Source organism: Neolamprologus brichardi, chromosome 4 (genome assembly GCF_056152115.1).
Source record: "Neolamprologus brichardi isolate AB-2024 chromosome 4, ASM5615211v1, whole genome shotgun sequence".
NCBI lineage: Eukaryota > Metazoa > Chordata > Actinopteri > Cichliformes > Cichlidae > Neolamprologus > Neolamprologus brichardi.
The window spans coordinates 22,940,363-22,964,570 of record NC_142107.1 but is presented as its reverse complement, the minus strand read 5'-3'; the positions used below and the strand labels follow the sequence as shown (position 1 = coordinate 22,964,570).

At 43.5% G+C, this 24,208-nt stretch overlaps 1 protein-coding gene across 1 annotated transcript; it reads right to left on the bottom strand.

Annotated features, from left to right (window-relative positions):
• Positions 1 to 1,440: 1,440 nt before the first annotated feature.
• foxk2b (forkhead box K2b) lies at positions 1,441 to 23,772 on the bottom strand. Its single transcript, XM_087840093.1, has 9 exons — positions 23,296 to 23,772; positions 12,783 to 12,977; positions 9,589 to 9,742; positions 7,361 to 7,507; positions 7,071 to 7,264; positions 6,780 to 6,982; positions 6,440 to 6,685; positions 3,950 to 4,150; positions 1,441 to 3,098 (listed from the first exon to the last, which is right to left on the bottom strand). Exons 1-9 carry the CDS (start codon positions 23,574 to 23,576, stop codon positions 2,896 to 2,898), a joined length of 1,824 nt encoding a protein of 607 aa, XP_087696219.1. The 5' UTR covers positions 23,577 to 23,772; the 3' UTR covers positions 1,441 to 2,895.
• Between the last annotated feature and the right edge of the window lie 436 nt (positions 23,773 to 24,208).

Below are 24,208 nucleotides of genomic sequence, written 5' to 3'. Positions count from 1 at the left end.
GTGGTCTTCCGTAATAGTTCTTCAGGCTTTCTGAAGGTCTTTTTAAGATGTTCTTTGGCTACTTTTCACTCATCTTCAGTCCAGTCCTTGTACCTGATCATTTTCAGGAGTTGTCCTGTTAAGTAATCTATGAATCATTCAAGAACTAAGGGATTGAGACAAAAGTCAACATCCCCCCCAAACCTTTTGGGTTTGATAGGCATAAAACTAGTATTTTTCACCAACAAAGTGATTTCTGAAGTCCACAGAAAACCAGCATACTCTGACATCTGTGTATAGCACGTCCTTAAAGACAGAAAACTGAGGAAACGGGACAAGTGGAAGACTGAAGAAGAATTAATAGGTCTAAAGCATAGGTGTCAAACTCTGGCCCGTGGGCCAAATTTGGCCCGCAGCCTAATTACATTTGGCCCGCGAAGCCATAACAAATTACTATTAGAGCTGGCCTACTGGTATTATACAGCTAATACATATATTGTTTAGTATTAACCTTTGCTCGTTCCATATTCAGTTTCTAAGTTCTTCAGTCCATAAGAAAAGATTCATTCTTATATCTAGAGGAAGATTTTTTTTCAATAAATATTAATGTTAGGCCGCGACTTTGTTCCAGTTTTGAATTTTGGCTCACTGTGTATTTGAGTTTGACACCCCTGGTCTAGAGAGATGATGAAGTCAGGAGAGGTCAGTGTTTGTTGTATCTCTGCTGACAGCTGTCTGTAAAACATGGAAGATCTGCCATGGTTTGGGACTATATTTCAGTCAGTGGTGTTGGAGATTTGTCAAAACTGATGGAATTATGAACCCAGAAGATCTGTCAGACTTTCATCCACATTTTTAGGCTTGAAAAACGAGCTGCCCCAATGACCCCAAACCTACTGAAAATGCAGTGAAAGTATACTTGGATAGAAAAAAGGAAAAAAAAAAAAACAAACCCCAAAAGCATAGAGGAACACCATCAGTCATTGATTGGCTTCCAGAGCCTGGACCTCCATTACTGAAAGTGATCATCCTTAGAACGGAACAAAAGGCAGCCGACATCCAAAGAGCCTGAATGTCAGTGAAGCCTGGAGAGCCTTATGAGTACTTAAATTACAAGGAAGCTGTCTGAAAGAGTTGTGGTGCTGTGAAGAATTAATTTGGTCAAATTAACAACTTGATTTTTGTCTTATATTGTTTTTCAATGGATGTTAGAACCTATTTCCCGGTTTTCTTAACATAAAAACAACAAAAAAGGAGGAGTGGCTCAAGACTTATGAGGTCACCAACTGAGCATTAATGTTAGAGAACATGATAAACATGCTTTTCTCACCAGCTGACATATTTAAGGATGTTCCAATGCTGCCCCCTGGTGGAGGAGTGGACCTATAACCACACTTTACCATTTACTGAAACCACACACACACTATAAAGATTCACCACGGAAGCAAAAGATAAGGGGGAAAAAAGGACGTTAAATTAATTTATTAAAAAACAAAAAAAAACAAAAAACAAAAAGCATTTCTCCACTGAAGCAGAACAAACATTTTTGTTTCCTTTTACTGTTGGTTGAAACATGTACAATCAGGAAGAAAACAAATAAAAATAAAAAATAAAAAGGAAAAAGACTCGCCGGGTCGCCAGAACAGAGCAAAAGTTAATCAAGCAAAAAAGGGGGGGGTTGGGCGGGGTTAGCCAACACCACAACGTCAACACAGCCGGGAAGGACCAGGAGGAGGAGGAGGAGGAGGAAGGTGTGAGGAAAAACAGAAAACAAAAAAACAAAAGAGAAAATAAAACACGAACATTCAATCAAGTGCAGGTCTGGTTGGGACGAAGCAGTTTTTTTTTTTTTCCTCTTCAATTTACATTTAACAACGTCTGTTGTCGGACACATGCAAGGTCAACATCTGGAACTACACAAGGAGATTTCATATGCTTATATCGGTTATCTGTGCACGTATTAAAATATGTAGGCGTAACGAAGCAATTTCATACGGATATGTCAGAACGAGGGAAATAAAGTTTATGAAAAAAAGTTACACTGTTTCACTGAACAGAAAAAAAAAAAAAAGAACAAAGCCGAAAGTGAGATTTCTATCTTGGTTACCGAAATGTCACCGACCTCACCGTTTTGTACGCTTCCTTTAATTAAATTATTTCTCTTCTAGGTAAGTGAAAACACAGTTTAAAAAAACAAAAACAAAGACCCTACGCTCCACATTTTGAACAACAAAATACTGCATATCTACGTACAGCTGCGATTAAGGAAGGTCAGTATCATGAGAGGCTAGCTGCCAGAGTTTCAGGAATATTGGCTCCGAGTTGATCCCTTTCTGAAAGTCTAATTTAAATTCATTTTTTAAATCTAACCACTGAACGCTCATCGCGCTCGCCGCTTGGTTGGTCACGTCACGCTTCCCGACGGGTCAGTGGGGAGAGATGTTCCTTGTTGGCTGCCGGAGTCTCCGATCCGCTCTGAGGTAGATGCGGCAGAAAGGCAGCATCCAGCCTGAGCCGAGTCAGGGCCTCTCCTAGTGGGATCACTTGAGGTCAAAGGTCAGCTCTTAAGTGTTAATTGTTGTTAAGGCTTCCTGTGGTCTCGCTTCAGTCACTCTCCAGTTTCAGGGGCTCAGGGGGGGGTGGGACACCTACAAGTTCACCTTTGTCCCGTTCCTATATTTTCTTCTCAACCCACATTCCAGTCTTTAAAGGGGCAGACAATTATTTTAGTTAATCTTTGATGGTGGAAAACAAGATTATCCAAAATGAAAAGGAACAGAATCTTCTCCGTTTGGCACCTCGGGCGGCTGTGGTAGGAGGAGGAGAAACAAAACTAACAACGAGGACGAGAGAGAGAGAGAAACTGTGGATTAGGAGGGGGAGCGAGTGGTGGTGGTGGCGTGGTGTGGAAACAAACTAGTTGGGTTGGCTGCCTTGGTCGTTAGCTGCCGACGAGACTGAATCCGGTGCGCCGGCCGGGGCAGGCTCTTCTTCCGACTTGTTGCGCTTGGCTTCCGGCTGCTCGGCAGGCTGGTCCCCGTTCTGCCGCTTGGTAGGGAGGGAGGCCGAGGCGGAGGCGTGGGCCGCCAGCAAGTGGAGGGGGCTCGCCACAGCTGAGGCTGTTCGGGGGAAACAAGCAGGAAGACGAGGGTTAAAAGAGGAAACGCTTCACTGTTGAGCTGTGGTTCAATAACATCTAGGAGCAGAAGGCCTGTGGGGAGTGTGGTTTGGATCAGCTGCCACAAGTGAGCACACCAAAAACCTTTTCAGATCCAGAGGAGGCAGAAAAATTCTCTGCTGCTGGATCTCGTGTTTAACTTCAATTTGTGCGGTTTGTTCAAAATAGTTCTCATTTATTAGCCTTTGTGAAACCCAGCCCACTTCCCCCTCCCCGAAGCAAGCTTTATTCTGATTGGAGGCCTCACTAGGGATCGCTCCCTCTTGATGCTGTGGTCGTGTTTATAAAGATGATTTAACAGGGTTCAGTAAAATAAGCGTACGTTTATTTTTATTTTGTCTCCTCTAACATCCAGATGTTAAAATCCAGAAGGAAAAGAATAGTTGCTTAAATGTCCAGTCACTATTTTGGCACAAAAGCAACAAGAGAGCATGCTTGTTTCTAAGCTTCATACCCCACCAGAAGTAAAAGCAATAATGTCTCAGCTCCATCTAAGCATCTAAAACAGGGGTGTCGAACTCCAGGCCTCGAGGGCCGGTGTCCTGCAGGTTTTAGATATCACCGTGGGTCAACACACCTGAATCACATGATTAGTTTGTTACCAGGCCTCTGGAGAACTTCAAGACATGCTGAGGAGGTCATTTAGCCATTTAAATCAGCTGTGTTGGATCAAGGACACATCTAAAACCTGCAGGACACCGGCCCTCGAGGCCTGGAGTTCGACACCTGTGATCTAAAACATCTCGACTTGAACCAGCCTTGATGTCCCTGCCAAGTGTTCCTGTGTCTCACCTGAGCTGGAGGGTCCCTGGATGGCAGTGGTGATGCTATGGGTGCCATTCTGTGTGATGGCCTTAACAGGCAGCTGGTGTTGTCCCATGGGGGCCTGCTGAACTATGGTAACAGTCTGCAGGGGGGTGGCTGCTTGGGAGCTCTGGATGATCCGACTGGAGGGACCTATAGAGGTGATGGTAGGAACCGTCTCTACTTTGACTGAGGATGAGGAACACAAACACAAACGCCGGCTTTAGTGGTGGAAACTCGTCACAAGTGTTAGAATGAGGTATGAGCAGGGCTCAGTCAGTGTAGTGACACCAAACAAACAGAGTGCAAGTGATCAGATCTGCTGAGGCGCTCAGTGTTTGGGGTTTTCAGAACAACACCGAGGTGACTTTCGTGAAGCTGTGCCAAATCCCGGGGCTTCCCCTCAACCTGTAACGCTTCCTTTACCTTAATTAACACGACACGTTTGATCATGTGACTTCAAACAACTGTCAAAGTTAAAAAAAAGGCAGAATCTCAGATTAGACTGTCAGATTTTTGAGACATCTTCTAATCAGATCACTCGATCCGATTAGAAAGTTGATGCATTCAAATATACTGCAACCATGAATGGCAGCAGCAGCTGAACGCCTGGTTTGCTGCTTTTAACCAAGTGAAACTTTGGAAGACGTGAAGTCTGGTTCAAGAAATATTGTCACAGAAAATAAATACAAGTTTGTTGAATTTCCAAGCTTCTAAACTCTTTAGCTCTTGGAAGCAGACTAGGAGTAACCCTTGAAGTTGAGTTTGTCACATATCAGACGTGCTTATAGAACAACACGAGTGTGTTTGCATCAGAGGTTTGTGATGGTGGTCTCTGCAGCTACTCATGGAAAAACCCAGAAACTACTGAGGTAGGGCTGTTCGATATAACGATATATATCGGATGACGATATAAAAACGTCTATAGTTTCATTTTACGCTATTGTTTGTTTCGTGGTGTCGCAAAATAAACTGTTTACGGCAATATTTTCATCGTTTTGATGGTCACTGTAGTGGCTATATTAATAAAGTTCTCTCTTTCTCTTATATTTAATATAACCACACTACGGACGGACAAGCGCCTGTTTTTATGCGTTGTCGTTAGCAACAACGACAGTAATAGCATCGCGTGTCCGCTTGTTTATGTTCCACATAAACCTTTCACAATAAAGCTCAAGATCCTGTTGAGACTTTTCAAAATAAACTGAATCTGAATCACGTGAAAGAGCAGATTATTTACTAATGAGAAGTAAAAAAAGAGCCGCCAGGTGCTAAAAAATAAACTTTAGACTCAAACATTAGAACAGGCTTTTCCCCGCAGCACGCCGTGTAATAAATACTCACAAAGAAAACGGCGGCCGTTACAACTTATGTCTAAAAATGTATCGTTTCATGCATCGGTTAAAACACTCGACTCCAGGTACATGACGTGCACTTCCCGCAAGTCGAGCTGCCCGAGATTCACAGAATTTACAGAAAATGTTACATTTGTGTGATTTATATTGTTATCAGGACGATAGATGTCTTATATCAGGATATGAGATTTTGGTCATATCGCACAGCCCTATACAGAGGTATCAAAACTCGTTATTAAGGCTACAGCGGGGCCCTCAAATGTCTTCCTGTGGAAAGAGTTAGTCTTTTAAACTTGGTTCTGCTACGAGCTCCTTTAATTTCCCGTCATTTATTATGATTACTCATTTTGTTGCACAGTACAAGTCTGTGTACAGACTTAAACTTCACCTCCTTCCATCGCAGGTTAATGCAAATCTTCCTTTACTTTAGATTCTCTTGTCATTGACTGACTGTATTGCACAACTAGCCAAGATGAACAAACAGATGGACACTTTGCCGTGACATGAGCTCAATCCTTTGACTGGATGAGCTAAAAATGAATCTGCTGGAACTGGATCAACATGAAATCAGAGCCGCCCCGCTTTAGCTGTTGATAATGAGATAACCCTGCAGATTAAAGGGTCTCAAATTAAACACAACTCCATGAACCGTCTAAATATTGATCGCTTATATTAGTCCATCATATTTTTAAATCATGACTTTGTTTCTGAGCTGTGGAAGAATAAGAGTTTAAGAGCAAAGCCACTAAATTATCCAGTCTATTAATTAGTTAAAAAGATTTGATGTGGCTAATCACGGTGACCCTCGACAGTGGGGTGTCCCCTGTTGTATGAATGCTACAAGCTACATGCTAGTAAAAATGGCGCCCATGTCTTGTTTGAAGTCTAGCACCTCCTTCACTGCTCATCTTTTCATTATTATAGGTCAATATTTCACCAAAATCTTCTTTAAATTAGTAACAAATTAACAACAGTTATCAATATGATGAAGGAAATCTTTATTTTACATGGTTAGGAGGAAAATCTCTCTAAATATCTCTAACATTATCTCTAATATTGTGTAATATGGTGAAAAGCTAAAACACTCCTTGTAGAGAATTTAATGCCCTAGCTGCTGGCTCACCTTTGACCTCCATGTGCTCTCCATTCTCCTGCGTCTCGCTCTTGATGATGGTGGCTGGCTGGGCGATGACGGTGGCGGGGCTGAGCGACCCTGCGGGGATCTGCTGCAGGACGTGGACAGTCTGGACAGTGGGCTGGGAGGTGCTGGTGCTCACTGGGGAGGCCATGGTGTAAGTCACTGGCTTGATGGTTTGAGGTAACTGACGCTGGACTGCTATGAGTACCGGCTGGTTGTTAACAGGCGAGCCTGGCGCAGCAAAAATCAAAGTTTTAACACACTGAACAAGAAACAGAAAAGAGTCGCGCAGTCAGTATGTGTGGCGCAAAGTGTCGTCTCGCACCTGGTGTGTTTTGTGCAAAGCGTGCTTCCTTGATCACTGCCAGTTTGGGCTGGACTGCTGTGGTGGACACTGGGGTGGGAGCAGAGGAAGTCTCCAGCTCCAGGGGAACTGGGGAGCCCTCTCGGGAAAGGCTGTCAGGGGTCTGGACGCCGCTGGAGTGCGCGGAGAGCACCCCTGAGTGATTGGGAGATGCCGGGGCACTCCTGAGAGTCAGAAGGAGTTGTTGGAATGAGAAAAATCACACCATGTCCGCTAAAATGTACCATTAAATTTGTCAGGAGGCAGCCAAACCTGGAAGAGAGGGGTCCGTGTGGGGTCCTGAAGCAGGGGACACCCCGCGGCCTTCGTTTCCTGAAGGCCTGCTCGATGAGCTTGGCCTCCGAGGACGGGTCTATCCTCCAGAACGAACCTTTGCCGGGCTCCTCCTGCGACCGCGCCACTTTGATAAAATAACGGTTCAGAGACAGATTGTGACGGATCGAGTTCTGCAACAGAGAACAGTCTCGAGTTACTTATTGATGCCCGAGGTCACGTGTGTGTGACCGTCTGAGGAATCTGTACACTGAGGCAAAGAAACGCACCTGCCAGCCCTTATCTGCCGTCCTGTAGTAAGGATAGTTCTTTGTGATGTGATTGTAAATTCCATTTAGTGTGAGCTGCTTGTCCGGAGCCAGCGTTATGGCCTGGACTATCAGCTGTGCATAGGAGTACGGAGGTTTGGAGTCGTCCTGTGGGGGAGGGACAGGACGCAGATTTAGACACCAGAGCAAATTACCTGTGCAGTGCACATGGAGCAAGCTTTCAACAGACATGAATACATAACAACGCTGTGACTGTCATTCAGACATGCGTCACTTTTCCCACAGCGACTGAGCGTCGCGATAGATTTCAGCTCCGATGCTGAAGGTTTGCAAGAAACTGGACTAGAAACAGCTGCAGGCTGCAAAATAACCTCAGCTGCTGGTAATGTTTGACAAAAACCTGAGGAGGAGGAGGAGAAGAAGGAGGAGAAAAACGCCTTCGATGCTTGTTTCCTGCGGGGGAACACGCCGGGTCTGTGTGCCGCGCTGGGATGGTAGCGCTGTGCAGGGCGGCTGCTGTGTTCGCTTCGGATTACTCCTCACCCCCCACCCAATCCTGTGGCTTGTCATGTCTTTCACAAAGTTGTGCTGTGGACATTTATGTGCTTTTCGTGCAGAGGAGTTTTTTTGTTTCCTGTCCTACCATGGAAGCACAGCATGAGTAGAGCTCTCTTTTTTTCCTCTTGTACTTTCCCATTGTAGTGTATATTTCAGTGTTTTTCTGTAACGCTACCGATCTCCGACTTGTATCCCCATGTAATGTCTGTGTTGTGTCTGTAAGGTCGGGGGGGGGGGGGGGGGGGGGGGGGTGTCACAATTTCACTGCAGGGCAACCTGCATATGGCGAATAAAGCTTTGAAGGAGACGAAGAAGAAGAAGGAGACGAAGGAGACGAAGGAGAAGAAGGAGACGAAGAAGAAGAAGGAGACGAAGAAGAAGAAGGAGACGAAGAAGAAGAAGAAGAAGGAGACGAAGAAGAAGAAGAAGAAGGAGACGAAGAAGAAGAAGGAGACGAAGAAGAAGAAGGAGACGAAGAAGAAGAAGAAGAAGGAGGAGACGAAGAAGAAGAAGGAGACGAAGAAGAAGAAGAAGACGAAGAAGAAGAAGGAGACGAAGAAGAAGAAGGAGACGAAGAAGAAGAAGGAGACGAAGGAGAAGAAGGAGACGAAGGAGAAGAAGGAGACGAAGGAGAAGAAGGAGACGAAGAAGAAGAAGGAGACGAAGAAGAAGGAGACGAAGGAGACGAAGAAGAAGAAGGAGACGAAGAAGAAGGAGACGAAGGAGACGAAGAAGAAGGAGACGAAGAAGAAGGAGACGAAGGAGACGAAGAAGAAGGAGACGAAGAAGAAGGAGACGAAGAAGAAGAAGGAGGAGACGAAGAAGAAGGAGGAGACGAAGAAGAAGGAGGAGACGAAGAAGAAGGAGGAGACGAAGAAGAAGGAGGAGGAGGAGGAGGAGGAGGAGGAGGAGGAGGAGGAGGAGGAGGAGGAGGAGGAGGAGGAGGAGGAGGAGGAGGAGGAGAAGAAAAGGAGACAAATGCTTCAATCTCATTCATCTGACCATCACAGCGTCTTCATCTTAATTTCCATCTTTACATTCATGTTTGCTTCTTTTACAGCAGCGGCTTTAAAAGCTGTAAATTAAAAGCTCGTCACCATTTAGTGCAGCTGAGACGACCAAAAGAGACTCTTTGGTCAGAAGTTAAACTCATCAGGTGTTAATAGGTGAACCTGTGGAAGGACTGTTGATGGCTGCCAGCAGCTGCCTTTATCACTCTCACCATCTGCTTTCAGAGGCACGCAAGAGTCGGTTGTTGGCTTCAAGTCTAACGGTTCATCCCGTGGGGGCATCCGCAGAGAGCCCGCAGGCCAGCACGAACTGTGCATCGCAGGTTATACACTCAGACGCACATACTAATTCAGGGTCGAACCAGGAGGCATTCAGATGCCATCAGGTTAATAAAAAGGTTGTTTCACTATAAATCACCACACATTACACATACACGAGTCGGTGAACATCAATAATAATTTGCATTTTGAGTTAAAGGATTATGATTTTATATTTCAAGAACCATATTCATGCCCTATGAATGTTATCCATAAAAGATATCTAGCAAGGCAGCAAGGAATGGGTTACATAGTCTGAAGTGAAGTGTGACGCAGGAAAGTGAAATAAGTGATTAAATGTTGGACCAAGGCTGAAGTTTGGAGCGCGGTGGGAATTCTCACCTTGGGACTGTCCCCTCCAGAGGCCTCTTTATCGTTCTCAGGCTGGGAGTTGTCGTTTATGAGCTGCAGTTCTGCAGAGCTCACCATGCGACCACCCATCCTGTAGCCTGAGGAGCCCGCACCCCGAGGGCTGGAGGGGCAGGAATTAGCAGCACTGCAGGAACAAAACAAAAGAGGACAGTGAGCTGCCAGGAGATTTTACACTGAAGCATAAACAGCCAACATTATGTTTGGATTAAACCTCAACATAAGCGTCTGGTATTTTTCAGAAATGGTGTCACTACAGTCGGTGACTCTGCTCATCCGCAGTCTTTGCTGCAGTGACACGCTTTCCGACGACATCTATGCAAATCGCTCCACCACCCAGCTCGTACGGGAACGCTGCAATCACCACAATCAGGCCTGAAGCAGCGCAGCTTTAAAACCTTAATCAAGTCTAATTATCTGGTGAACAGTGTGAAAAACCAGAGGCGAACAGGCCTGATGTAAAGGATGATTTGCATATTTCATGTCTGCTTCTGGAGATGCGGGTGCACCGAACAAAAATGCACTGCCTCACGACCCTGCATACACAGCACGTGCTGCCTCGAGCGTCGGTCTAAATGTTTGTTTCTTAACAGCAGAACGCTAATGTTTACATTTTACAGATGGTGTACATGTCAGAAGAAAGCAGCCATCTGGCTGAGAGGATCTGAGTGTGAGAGATGGATCCGCTTTCCTCTCTGAGCCCTGTGGCTGGAGGACTAAGCTTAAGCTGATCAATACACAGTCAACATGTTGAGGTCAGCTGACACCTTAAGGTAAACTAAGGCAGCGTGGAGAGCGTTCTATATCCCTGTGCACTGATCCAGGATCAGGCACTAATGTAATCTTCAGTTAAATTGATTGAATATTGATTTTTGCTTATTAAAGGAATTCTAGTACAAACAAACAAGTTTGTTTACGCGAGAGTTTGTCCCAGTTTTTTTTTTTTTGTCATCAACAATTTTTATTTATTTCATTTTAAACTTCAATAACCAGGGCTCTAGACTAACTTTTTGACATGGGCGCACCGGTACGCCTAACTGGGCAGAGCTGGGCAGGAAGTGTGATTTTTATCGTGGTGGAAGCAAAACAGCAAAAGTCAGAGGGAATTCATGACGACATTGATCAAATGTGAAGCGCAGTTTGCTGCTTCTTTTGTTGCTGACTCAGCGAATTTTAGTTGGAGAGACAAAACCTGCAGCTCAGAATCATCGCAAAAAAGACGTAAACACAGCGCGGACCCGACGCATCAGAATCGCTAAGCTCCGACAGCGTATCCGTGTAGGAGCCGTCGGGTGAGAAAGCCGAGAAAGACAAAGCTGATTCTGATGCGTCGGGTCCGCTCTGTGTTTACGTCTTTGTGTGGAATCCGCTAATGAATTGATATCGCCTTATTCAGACTACTCACCTCTCTCTTCCACCTGCACTTTCAACTGAACCACGGCCAATCAGAGAGGTCCCGCCCCTGACTATCTCTGATTGGTTTAATCCACGATAGGGGCATAATGTGTGTCTGTTGTTCACCACACGGAGAGTTGCAGAGATTTTTTTTTTTTTTGTTACCCGAACAGTTGGTCGCACAGGTGCGACCAAATTTTTTTTTTTTTTTTTAGTCGCACCACGGAAAAATTTGGTCACATTTGCGACCAAATTGGTCGCACTCTAGAGCCCTGATAACAGAACTTAAGGATAACTACATAAATAAATAGTTAAAAAAAAAAAACAACAACAACAAAACAAACAAAAAAACACAAAACAAAAACCAAAACAAAGGAAAGTTATCCTATTCTTTCTTCGCACACCAATCCCCACACCACCACTCTGTCATTACTCTTCTGTTCTTCAAGTTACAGAAAGCCAGCTTGTAAAGGACCAAATACAATCATATTGATGCAATTTGTCTAATAAACCATAAGTCACTTTTTCGTAAGACGCCAACTTAGCCATTGTCATTAGCCACTCTTCATAGGGAGGGGGTTCTTTTTCCGCCAATGTCTTAGCAGGACCCATTTGGCCGTAGTAAGAGCCAGAATCATCCATCTTTTTGTATAACTGGAAAAATCTCCATCAGAAAGTTCTGTGGTTATACCAAGTATGGACAGTTTTGGTGAGATACCAAATCTCCTTTTTAACCCTTTAAAACTTGTCGGAGCGGGCACGCTCTGTTTTGCGTAACTATTTTTAAATCCCGGTAGCTCTGCAACCACGTGAGCTAGCGCAATAATTTTTTTTGCATATGAAACCGGAGGAGTTGTACTTACATCTTATGCCATCAGCTTGTCCTCGGTCACAGTTTCCTTCCACATATAGCTTTGCAAAAACTGCATAAAAAGCACTTGCAGCAACAAAAACATAATATTCCAGAAACACGCTTTGCCGATCCGATCAGCTGTTCATAACACTTCCTACGTTGGATTAGACGTCAGCGCGAACTATCGCATGTCCTCCATGACCTGCCCGAAACCGGAAGTGACGTCATTTTCGCGGAAATGTAGTTTTTTACCATCAAGGCCTCATGAGCCTATACTGGTGTTTTTAAAAGTTATCTTTGACTTCATGACTTTCTGTGTGGTTTCTGGGATGCTTAGGACTCATATTGCACTGCTGGAAATAGTTTATTTTGATGCATATGCTGCTTTTTTGCAAATTTGCAGTATAATATTTATTTTTGTTTTTCCTGCAGTGTATACAAATTGGTGTATTTCAAAAATAAAACTATGAAGACACTCAAAATAAATTTCCTGTGGTGGGAAACTATTTTGTGCAACTTTTTTGTATTTACAGTTTTGAGGGATAAGCCTCTTAAATTTCTCTAACTAGAAATATATGTTAAAAAAACAAAAACGATTTTCAATTTTTTTGTAGTTTATTGCACTTTTTCTGCAATTTATGTAATTACTATGCACTTAATTCATACATATTATTAAAATTTAGGCTGTAATGGTTGTATTGATGTATAGCAACTTGAAATGCTCCCAAAAATGGCTCCACAGCATGTAAAAATATAATATAAGCTCTGGCGGACTTGGTTCTATGGTAGGTCTTAAAGGGTTAAATACCCAGCATTCACCTGTGAGGCACATTAGAATTTGCATATTTAAGCCATTTAAAAAGAAAAAAAAAAAAATCCCACATCTACTGCTAAACACATCATTTCCAGTAATGAATACCTAATGGTGCCAGTAGGCGATGGCAGAGGGCTCATTAGGTGAGCGATGTTTTCTGGAATGTTGATGGTCAGCGGGGAGATCTGGGGCTGCACCGGCTTCACGGGGGACTCGGGCGCCTCTCGCTTCACTTTCTTCCCGCTGGACAGGGCCGTAAATGCGATCTTGATGTTTGTGCTGGGGAACCTGAACGTGCACCTGCAAAACAGGGAACCCACAGATTTTAAAAACTCAGCAGCTGTCAATGAAAACTGTAATTCAAGGTGACATGAACCTCTGACATTCGTGGTTTAGAGGTTTATGAGGTATTATCCAGCGCTCAAACTCATTTACACTGTAGGCCACATAAAGCACAAACGTCTGTCAATGAACAGAAGTTTTAACTGCACATTTAATCACAAAGATCACAACAGAAGAAGAAGAAGAAGCACAATTACAACCGTAAGCCTTCAATATTTTCAAATTCTTTTAAAAACATGATTGAGAAATGTTGCTGTAGCAAATGAAAGAAATCTGTTAATGTGATTCCTTAAATCACATTGACATCAATACATTGAAATCAAGATGTTTTAGATCACATGTGTCGAACTCCAGGCCTTGAGGGCCGGTGTCCTGCAGGTTTTAGAGGTTTCCTTGATCCAACACAGCTCATTTAAAGGCTAAATGACCTCCTCAACATGTCCTGAAGTTCTCCAGAGGCCTGGTAATGAACTGATCACGTGATTCAGGTGTGTTGATCCAGGGTGAGATCTAAAACCTGCAGGACACCGGCCCTCGAGGCCTGGAGTTCGACACCCCTGCCTTAAATTGTAAGAAATAAGTGGAAATAAAATGAAGAAACTTTCTGTCATTTAACGATTCATCTGTTGCTCAATGACTTTGATGAAGCACGAACAGCCACAGGCGCTGCTGTTTACAGCTGAGAGGCCCAACATTTGTGCTCTCCTTCAAATCTTCCAAAGCCGTCCAGTGGGCCGATTTTGGCCCCCGGGCCTTACGTTTGAAACCATGGAACGGCTTCGCTGCCTCGCTTTAAAGGAGAACGCGGTGGCTTGATGACACCGTGATGTGTGCCTGCTGTGGTGAGCGAGTGGTGGCCTCACTGCAGTAGATATATAACGAGCTTTAAGTGTCGACACAATACAATCACATAAAATATCTTCTCCGTAATTATTAAAAGTAGAATCTCACAATATGAGTCAAGAGAAAAGGCGGTAAAATTATTGGATACTTTAACGACCCCCACATCGTAGGGTAGGACTTTTTATTTTTTATGTGTGACTGGAGGTAAAATGCAAAATTGAATTCATTCTTGCAAATTCGCCACACACAGTTATAGCAATCTAATAATGCCAGAGGTAAGAGATATTAAAGCAAAGCTTTGGCTGGAGGATAATTACTAAACAGAAGCTGAGGTAAGAACATGCAAATGTTTTGACATTTCACACCCTGATCATTGAAACTCAGAGAGAAAGGAATCCTTTTCCAGAGGATTTGTCACTAGAATTTAATTATATGGACAAAACTACACGTGCTCGGCCATGGAAACCCACGCCATGAAGCCATGAAGCTCCCAGCACAGTTTTTGTGCCGATGCCGGCGGAGGATTGGAGCTCTGCACTTATAGAGTCAGAGTGTTGGTGGAGTTGCGTTGGTCCTCAGACATTCCCGATCAGCTCTGAGTTTTATTGTTGCAAAGTGAAGAAATTTAGCAGACTTGTTGCAACAGCAGCATCCTATTGCAGTACCACGCTAACTCTTTAGCGTGACCCCGTCTTTCACAAAGGTTTGTATAGGCTGAGTGTGTGATTGTATACACCTGCAGCAGCGGGAGGTCAAAGATTCACACAGGTGTGGTCCAGAGGTTGTGAACTTTAGACTGGCTGATATATGAGATCTAAAGAAATCCCAACAGCTGTTTGCTCATTTTCAGATTTTTTATTTTAAACTACAGGATAAACAGAAACACTGAGTGTTGGTTTACATAAACAGTTACACAACTTATACAAAACTGCATATGAAGAACAAGAGGGACTAATGTTATAGAGTGCTGCTGGAACAGGAAAGGAATGAGCGTGTCATTGACCCTCAAACTGTCTGTGGGTGTGAGAGTTGACAACAATGAATGGGCTGAGATCCTCCGAGAACTCTGAGGATTCGCCTTATACAGCCATACAGTGACTATCATGAAAATCACAGTTTGCACAGCACACACGAAAGCCTGCTTCATAAAACAAAACTAAACATTGGACGGGTAATTATTAATTAAAATCCCAGCAGTTTTAGCTCAGGAAGTTATTTAAGACCGTCACATCAACCACATGTAATATGCAAACAGTGTGGGACTTAATTCACTCATCTGTTTCATCCAGCTTCCTTGCAACCTTCGTTTATTTTCCCACATTGCCTTCCAACTCGCTGCAGGAAATGCAGAAAGTGTTGTTGGTGCGTCGTCAAATGAGGAAGTGTTCAACAGACTGTGGTCTCTTCGATTCTAGGTTAGATCTGCTACATGTTCCGTTTTTCTCTTAGTAAACGAGGTCATCGCTGCTCTTTTCATTAGTACAGAAATACATATATAATAACAACGTTGCTTTTGCTGATGGTCCAGTCCATGGGTATCAAAGGCTGCCAATTCCTTTGATCGTGGCAGCGGGGCTTTTACACGCCTCGAAAAACTAATAAAAATACAAACAGTTACACCAGTTATCCAGAACTGATAAAGACATGGCGTCAATACAATCTTTTCAACATCCGTCCCTATACTGCTGAACATCATCTGAGGAGTAATCAGGCGTTTTGGGAAACCGTTTAGTGTCCAACAAAAGACTGAAGTTTTATTATTAAAACAGTTAGGCTCTCTTGCTGTTGGTTCATTCAGTCTTTATCTACTTCAGGATTGGCACCTGCAATAGATCCCATTTTTTATAATAGGGCTGCCATGATAAGTCGACTAGTCCTGATTACGCCGACTATTAAAATCGTCGACGACTAATTTAATAGTCGACGCTTCGTTTGAAGCTTTGTAAGATCCCAAAAGACGCAGGAATAAGTAGTAGGATTTAAAAGTGTAATAACGGACTGAAACAGAAGATGGCAGCACTGCATGTACAAGGATGCCAGCTGCCGTTAAACCCCGAAGAAGAAGAAGCTGTGTCCCAGAATTCATAGCGCAGCCCAGCTCAGTTTCCAACAATGGCGGCAGCTAGTTAGTTTTAATATTACTCTTATTATTCTTTCTGGGTCACAAAATAAACGTTTAACATATTTTCAGGTGAGAATGTAGCTGTGTAAACCTCAAATATCTGCTCAGTTTATCAAGACACCACATATTTTCAAAAGCGATCCGACGTTTTCGGAGACGTCTGTTAGCCACTAGCTCGATAGCTAGCCGGGGGCTAGGCTAACTAGAGCCGTGAGAACACCGGACTCCTGGCAGATCGTTTTCAAACCCACCGCCGTCTTTCGCTACTCAGGTTAAACATGATATATAAGTCACTAAGATAACTTAAAAATGTTATTGTTTGGCTTTTTTTCGTATTTTATTTGTTCCTGATTAAATCGGTTTGGCTGAAATTAAAGTTATAGTTTTTACACAGCTGAATAAATGTCAAGCAGATTAAACTCCATTGAAACAATCTGCAAATGTCATTAAAAATTTAATAAACTATCATCTTGTCTTTATTTTTAGTTAGCACAGACCTTAAACACTTAAAGCTGTAAGCTAATGATAGTTATATAAGAGCAGATGCTGCTGGTGCAATAAGCTGTACGTTTTACGTCCAATGGATGATGATCTGATTAGTCGACTATCAAAATAATCGTTTGTTGCAGCCCTATTTTATAATAATGCATTAATTTTGTCCAGTTCATTTCAGCCCATCACAAACACACACCTGCCTGGTTAATGCAACAAGAGTAATGTATTCAGATGCATTTAGTGCTTAAGATTACAAGTTACATTTAAACCATACATCAACTTCCATCAATGGCCAACAACCTCACCAGTCGCCTAATAGGCACGTCTTCGATACATGAGGGAAATCTCTATAGGTAAGGTCCCAGCCATGAAAACCACTGTGTTGCTCAACTCTGTTATTGATGCTTAAAAGTTGGTTCTGAACTCAGGCGACCAGATGCACCAACTGGTCGTTACCAAGTCTCAACATATGTACAAGAAATCCCAATGAGTCCAAAACGGCTCCCTGTCAGACAGCTCTGTTTGCGAGCACAGAAGCCCCACTCACCCACTCTTCAGATCTTTTGTTTTCGAGGGGCAGCTAATCACAAGCGAGTGATTAAAAAGAGGAGCTAAAACAAGCCGTTTCAGTCGGTGGATGAACCGCAGGCCTCACCGAGGCCCGGGATTACCTCGGTTTCACCAACCGGCTGGCTGTTGCCTAGCACCTGCATTGCAAATTTTTCGTTTGTGATTTGTAGCAGCTATGGAGGATCAACGAAGAAGAAAAGACAATTTCACTGACACAGAAATGGGAAAATAAGGGAAGTAAAACTAAGAACACACTGGATGGGAAGCGGTCCAACACTCGGTCAGGAAATAAATACACCATTAAGCTGCGTTCTGACTGAAAACAATGCAACAACAAAAAAGAGGCGAGACCACCTAAATATAAACCTTGCAGTTACGATTAATCAATCTATGAACGTGAAGTTATGACTGACGCTCAAGTTCGTGCAGAAACTAAGATTTCAAGTGGGTGTTTTTAATGAAACGATTCTGGATTTGACAGCAGCTTCACGGCTGCCGTACACGAGAGGAGATGAAGGGAAAGAGTCGAGAAGGAGGTCTCGCAGCAGTCACAGTCTGATCAGAAAGAACTCTTCTAAATGGCTGCCTGACACCCTGGAGACCGAGCAGGGACACATTTTACTTAGCTGAAGTCTGCCAGGCACAGCAGGGTTTTTTCCTGCCCGGCCCTCACTGAGCTGGCATCTGCTGAGAGAACTCTATCCTCGACACCTACATCTCAAATTAGCTTTGTCGCTAACAGGAGGAGACTGAAACACTTTTTGGAGCCTGGCTGGTGAGGTGACGGGGGACTCTTTGATTATTCATGCACCCTTTCCGGGAAGGGTTGTGCCTTCCCTGTAGATCTGTTAAAGATATAGAAGATCCTTAAATAAACATCAGACACTTTCAGCGAGTAGCAACTGACAGGGTGGGAACAATGAAATCTAAATATATCAGTAAATCATAAAATCTTAAAAAGAATTTGGTTCCTTTGTCTTCGCTGCACACCGTCCTGCTGTCAATGAACACTGCTGCATTTTGAAATATGATATTTATTCTGCTTTCTATACTGCACAGGTAGGCCATTGATCAGCTGGTTAATCAACAGGAGTATGCAGTGGGAGTATTTTTAAGGTACTGTTTGACCAAAGTTCAATTCAATTTGATGATATTTACAGCACAAAATTCCAACAACATCAGCTCAGTGGTTATATTGTGAGGTAAAGACCCTGCAATAATACAGAGAAAACCCCAACAATCAAACGACTCCCTATGAGCAAGCACTTAGCGACAGTGGGAAGGAAAAACTCCCTTTTAACAGGAAGAATCATCTGGCACAGCGAGACTCAGGGAGGGGCGGTCATCTCCCGCGACCGGTTGGGGGGTGAAGTTAAGCAAACATGTTAAGGACGTCTTGAAGCCTCTAACCAAGCAACCAGTGTTTGTTGTTAATAATCGCGGTGCACAACTTTAAAAGTGTAGCGGTGAAAAACTAGTAACACGCAGCTAGCGTACACGGCACGTGTCGGGAAAGTTTGTCAGTCGCATAATTTATGCAGCAGCAAGGAATCGAAGTTGTAGCCGAAAACTCCTTTTAACCCTACGCTGTAATTTCCACGCAACATAACTTAACAGTTGTGATGTAAGGTTACGAGGACTTTGGAACGACGCAAGTTGGGACAGATTTCCCGCAGAAGTGTAAATCCAGCCAGTCAGAACTTTGACCTAGTTCCACTTACATTGACCACATAACAACAGGTTTCCATGGCGCTATAACAGCATTTATACATTAATGGAACCATTAATGTTTTTTCCCCCCGTCAAACATGGAGACTGCTCCAGTTATGGCTGCTAATAGAAATCGCCGCCAGTGTCAATGTGCTTACAAGTAATTTGTCGGAGCCAAAAATGAACTTTTGTCCTACTTTTAGCTCTGTATGATGTTAGTGAGGGTTATCACTAATATGATGACAGCTCTGGCTGCCAGAATCAAAACCCCCACCTGCTGTTCATATTTTTGCTTGCTAAGGGTAACCAATATGATGAAAGTTGGCTTACGAGGAATTTAAGTTCAGCAGGGTTACTCCGTTAGCTATCCGTTAGCTATCCGTTAGCTATCCGTTAGCTATCCGTTAGCTATCCGTTAGCTATCCGTTAGCTATCCGTTAGCTATCCGTTAGCTATCCGTTAGCTATCCGTTGGCCCATCCCCCGACTGCTAACGGATAGCTGTCTACCTGCAGAGATGGAGGCAGTGAGCAAAGTATGTGGAACAACCAGTCGGTGGGCCTCTCGTACTTGTGCTGTTGTTGGTCCATCAGCCAGCCGTGGAGAAGAGCGAAGCTACTGTATAAAAAAAAAAAGCTGAATTTCAAATGTTCACTGTCTGTGCTTTTCATTCTGTATTTTTTGATCTCGGAAACTCCCCCCCCCCACAGTCCTCCCATTCCCTTCCCCTTTCTGCCCACATGTCAATCAATTAGCATTCGGCAGACGCATTTATCATCAGCTTCCAGCGATCTGAAGTGCTGTGCACTGAATGAACCCAGACGCTGTACAAGGTATGTAAGGACTGTGATGACAGGGGCTACTTCACTCTTGATCCACAAGTAAAATTACAGAGTTTCAAAAAAGGATGAACGCAGGCCACAAACACTATGCTGAGAGGATTTAACACATCGTCGCATCATTTACCAGACAAACTGCTGCCAGTCACAGACACAGTAGTGACATAAACTTAAGGTCCACCAGGTAAGTTTCAAATATGTTCCGAAGAATTTTAGGTAATGAACGAAAACGTTAACATCCAATCAGAATCAATCTGTCATTTCTGCTCATGACTAAATAAACAGATTAGAAAAATATCAAACATTTCTGTCTTGTTTGAAATGATCAGAGGTGGCCTAATATCAGAGGTAACAAAATAACATTGTTTGCAAGATACATAAAGTAACAAGTGCTAATCACCTCGGCTACTCTAATATCCATTTTCAGTCTGAATGAGGCTCAGAGAGGGGAAAGCTGTTTACGGTATCCAACACCCCCTCCTAACATGCGATCACAGAAGCCTTTTTATTTCTCATTTTCCTCTGTGTGAATAATGAGGCTTAAACTCCAAATGCACAGTTGCTACGCTGCTAAGCTGCGAGGACGGCAACAAACAAAGCTGGTTTCGCTGAAGACTTTCGCTTGATGTTCACCCCCACCCAGCCCGCACAAGAGAATGTAAACAAAAGAGGACAGGAAGAGCACCGACTTGGAGTGAATTTTGGGGTGTGGGAGAGGACAGGGAAGGGGGAGGAAGGATGGGAAAGGGAAGGCTGTTGCTTTTTTGTTCGCTCCGTTTACATCACCAAAAAGGAATCCCTGGAATACAACAGACCTGTCCCCTGAGCCGCGGCTCTACGAGTTCTCTCATGCTGTCAATCTGCTTCCTCAGCTACAACCGTCTTATCGAGGGCAGCGAGGCTCTTTTAAGGGTCTTCTGTGACATGAAGGTTACTTTTAAAACCCGTGAGCACGAGCTGGGTGGTGTTCCATTCATGGAAGTCGCATTAACCACGATTATAAGCTCACAGTTGGCCTGATCAATATGAGAATTTGACACCCCTGCTGTTCCTTCCTTGATCCTTGCAGTCCTTTTACATACGGGAATGCACTGATCTTTGTATGACGCCAAAAAAGAGCAGTGCAGAAATGTATTCAGCTTTCAAACACATGCCTGCAGAAATATTTTTCTGCAAAAGGACAATTTGGAAATCGCTTCAAGTCAAAACAAGTCTGTTGTGTAAAAAGTGTTTTCATATTGAGATATTGCACAATAGCTGAGAGCAGTGTGCAAAGTCTGACCAGAGCTGGCAGAAGTTTGCAGGCTTGTCGACATTGCCGGGCACTGCAGCGAATAAACTGCAAACACTTTCTGGCACGCTTAAATCCCAGATAACTGCTTTGGCAAAATGGAAACTAGGTGGGGTTTTTTTTCTTTCTTTAAACCGAATCACACGCAAAAGGCTGACTGAATACTTCCTGTTCAAGGAAAAATATGTATCGTTGTTTTCCCTTTCTTCTTCTTACAAGGCTGAAATTACACCCAAAATAAAATCACACTAAAAAAAGTTCTTTAGTCTTGTATTTTCTGATCATTTCATTTTGTTTTAAATTCGCTTTAATTTCAGTTGTTTTCCAGACTGCGTTTACTCAATTCAGTCTAGTTTTCATTGTTTAAAACTGATTTGTTTTAGTTTTGGTTGTAATTTTATCTACTTATGTTTTTTACTGACTGTAGTATGGATGGTATTCAGCACAGGTAAGGTTTGGAAAAATCTGGGTTGAATACAATACACTAAAAACTGCACATTTTTAAGACATTTCACAAACTTGCAAATTTTAAAATTAAAAATTAATACTCTACATATATTTTTCAAAGTTTACCAAATTGTTTCAGAGATTTACATATATTATAGTATAGAAATTTTAAAAAGGGAGTCCAGCAACAAATATTTATGTTGAAGGTGAGTTTCGGATAGTAATTTAAATATTGCTTATTTTAATTGTCGGGTCTCTTCACAGATCAGAAACGTTTCCAGGTGATGTCTTCAAATACTTCATTTCTAAAATCCAAATATATTTTAGCTTTCATTCATAAGGAGAAAAAAATGTAAATAAAGTAAATAATCACATGACAAAATAAAGTGACACCATTATGAAAACCGAATCAGTACAAATGAAGGAATAATTGTTAAAACTAGCACATTTTGGGAACTGGCCAATTAAATTAAACAATAAATGACTGAGCATTTAAAACATTGATTTACTGGTCTGGCTATTTCCTGGCCAGAGCTGGTTTTTGGCATATATATTTCAATATTTGGCATTTAAAAAAAGAAAGGAAAAAAAAACAAAAAAAAAACAAAAACAGACAGTTGTCCCCACCCTGAGCTGGTCAGCAGTGTAGCGCCTACAAATCTGTCAGAATGAGTACATGTCACGGGTAAAAAGCCCGGAGCCCAGAACAGCACATTCAGCAGAGCTGTGCTCAAAGGTAAGGTAGCGGTTATCAATGAAGTTGCAATAAACATCACAATGTGACCATGCAGCGCCACAACCACGCTCCTTTTTCTTGGTGAACAGCTTCCCCATTACACTGAAATCCAGAATAATGAACTGTCCTGCAGTAACATTTGGTGAAGGCTGGGCTCCACCTATGATTTGGAGGCTAGCCTACCCTACCATTTCTATATTAGTAGACTGTAGGCAATATTATTTTTAAGCTTGCTATATTACTTTTATATAATTTTTTTGAGGAGTGGTTTAACTGGATATGTGTATCGAGTCCTTATACCAGTTATTAGTTTCCATAATTACTAATAATTCATAGCCAATTCACCAGTTCTGAAAATGCCAAATCAGTACCCCCAAAATAATGCCTTAAAAATATTACCTGTAAGTGTGTCTGTATAAACAACATGGGCTACATTCATACAGGGATTTACTGGAACAAGGAAACCAAACTGAAGTACCAATCAGACCTGTCCCCGGTCTGGCAGATAGAGTATTTCACAAGAAAACAACGTCATCGAGCCTAATAGTTAAACAATGGCGAGAAGCAGGCTACAACCTGCAACTCGGAAACCAGCCTCTCAGGACACCAACGTATGTCAGAAAAGACGTGAATTTCGTATTTAACAGTTGGCTGGCACACACAGCTGTCATGACCTCCATATGTGCGGACCGAGGTCAAAGGTCCTGCAGGTTGCGCTGCTGTGAGCAGACAGGGCGGAGACGCCAGGTTTGTTTACGTTTAGGGGTTAAACAGAAGCTCCATTCACAAGTACAGGCTACAGGCTACAGCTAACCGCTAACTAACGTGTTGACATGGCCGAAATGACGGATGTTTACAGTATCACGAGAATGCATTTCTCGCTTAAGGGTGTCCACGTGACAGAAAGAGAAAAAAAACACTACCATTCAATGTCAACAACAGCGTCCCCGTAGCTACGAGTTAAGTTGATTATTTTTAGCTAACTAGGTTAACTAGCTAACTATGGCTGAAATGTGGCAGTTAGGCAGGCGGCTAAATAACACTGCTGCTAACAAAAATGTCAACAAAGAAAAATGGCATTGGGAACAGGATGCGGGGTTCTTGCTAACATGCTAAAACACGTGGTGCTGTCGACTCCACTGCTAGCCTACATAAACCCAATGTTGTTAACTTTAGCCGCCTGGCTGCTGGGAGCCCACATGTTCACTGAGAGGGGTAACTTACATTCGTGGTAGCTGCAGAGGAGGGGCGCCCCGTCTGAGGAACACTCCGTCTACAAACACCCCGTTTTTACCCAGACATTTCAGGTAAAAATCTCCGGTGGCGTCGTCGGTGAATATCTCCAGATGCCTCCGTGAGATGAAGCTGGAGTGGCCCATGCTCACGTCCACGGAGCCCTGCGACGAGTTCCGGCCGATGGTCACAGAGCGCTTTTTCATCATGTATTCGAATTCACGGCCCTCGAGCCGGGCAACCGGCCCAGACGATCCGCTCACCACAGCCATGTTCGGGTTAAAGCCTCTAAACGCCAAAAATACCAGGGGGCAACTAAAGCACCGGAGTACGGACGCCTGACTGTGGTCCTTCAGAGGCGGGTGTAAATAAAGCAAAACTACAAGAGGGGCATCAAATTCAAAACAGGAATCTAAAGGGGAACATGCGAGGCCAGGGACAGCGGCTCCGACCCACCGCCGAGAGAAAGGCTAGCTACCAAATCGAGCAAGGGGAGGGTATGGCTTTACTGACAGCGCTAAAAGCCAATCACGAGCAGGGAAGCTGGTGCGGTTCCGCGTCTCCGACCAATCACACGCGAGAATTAATCCGAGGACAGATTCAAGGTCGGTTGAGGGGCCCATATGGCTGGGTGGAGATCTACAAGCTGCGGGGGGACGAAAAACGAGCAAAGGAGCGGATCGATGGGTCTACACGTGCAATCAGTCGCAGCAATCACCCCCTCTACCGATGATCTATAATCTGCGAGTGTGCGTCGATATAATCGATTAATCGAGGATCCAGGGCGAGAATCTGACGCTTATATCGTGGGAGTTTGCAGGATTTAGCTCGGCACGGTCTGCGAGGGGTGTCAGCGCAAAGCCACCATGCGCCGTTTCGCTTCCCCCTCCACTACAGAATCCAC

Excerpts from the sequence above, each read along its gene's own strand:
- foxk2b (XM_087840093.1), bottom strand. The coding sequence starts at position 23,576 with ATGGCTGTGGTGAGCGGATCGTCTGGGCCGGTTGCCCGGCTCGAGGGC. Across the intron at positions 7,265-7,360 it reads CGGCAGATAAGGGCTGGCAG|AACTCGATCCGTCACAATCT; the intron begins GTGCGTTTCTTT and ends TCTCTGTTGCAG. Across the intron at positions 6,686-6,779 it reads CTTTGCACAAAACACACCAG|GCTCGCCTGTTAACAACCAG; the intron begins GTGCGAGACGAC and ends TTGCTGCGCCAG.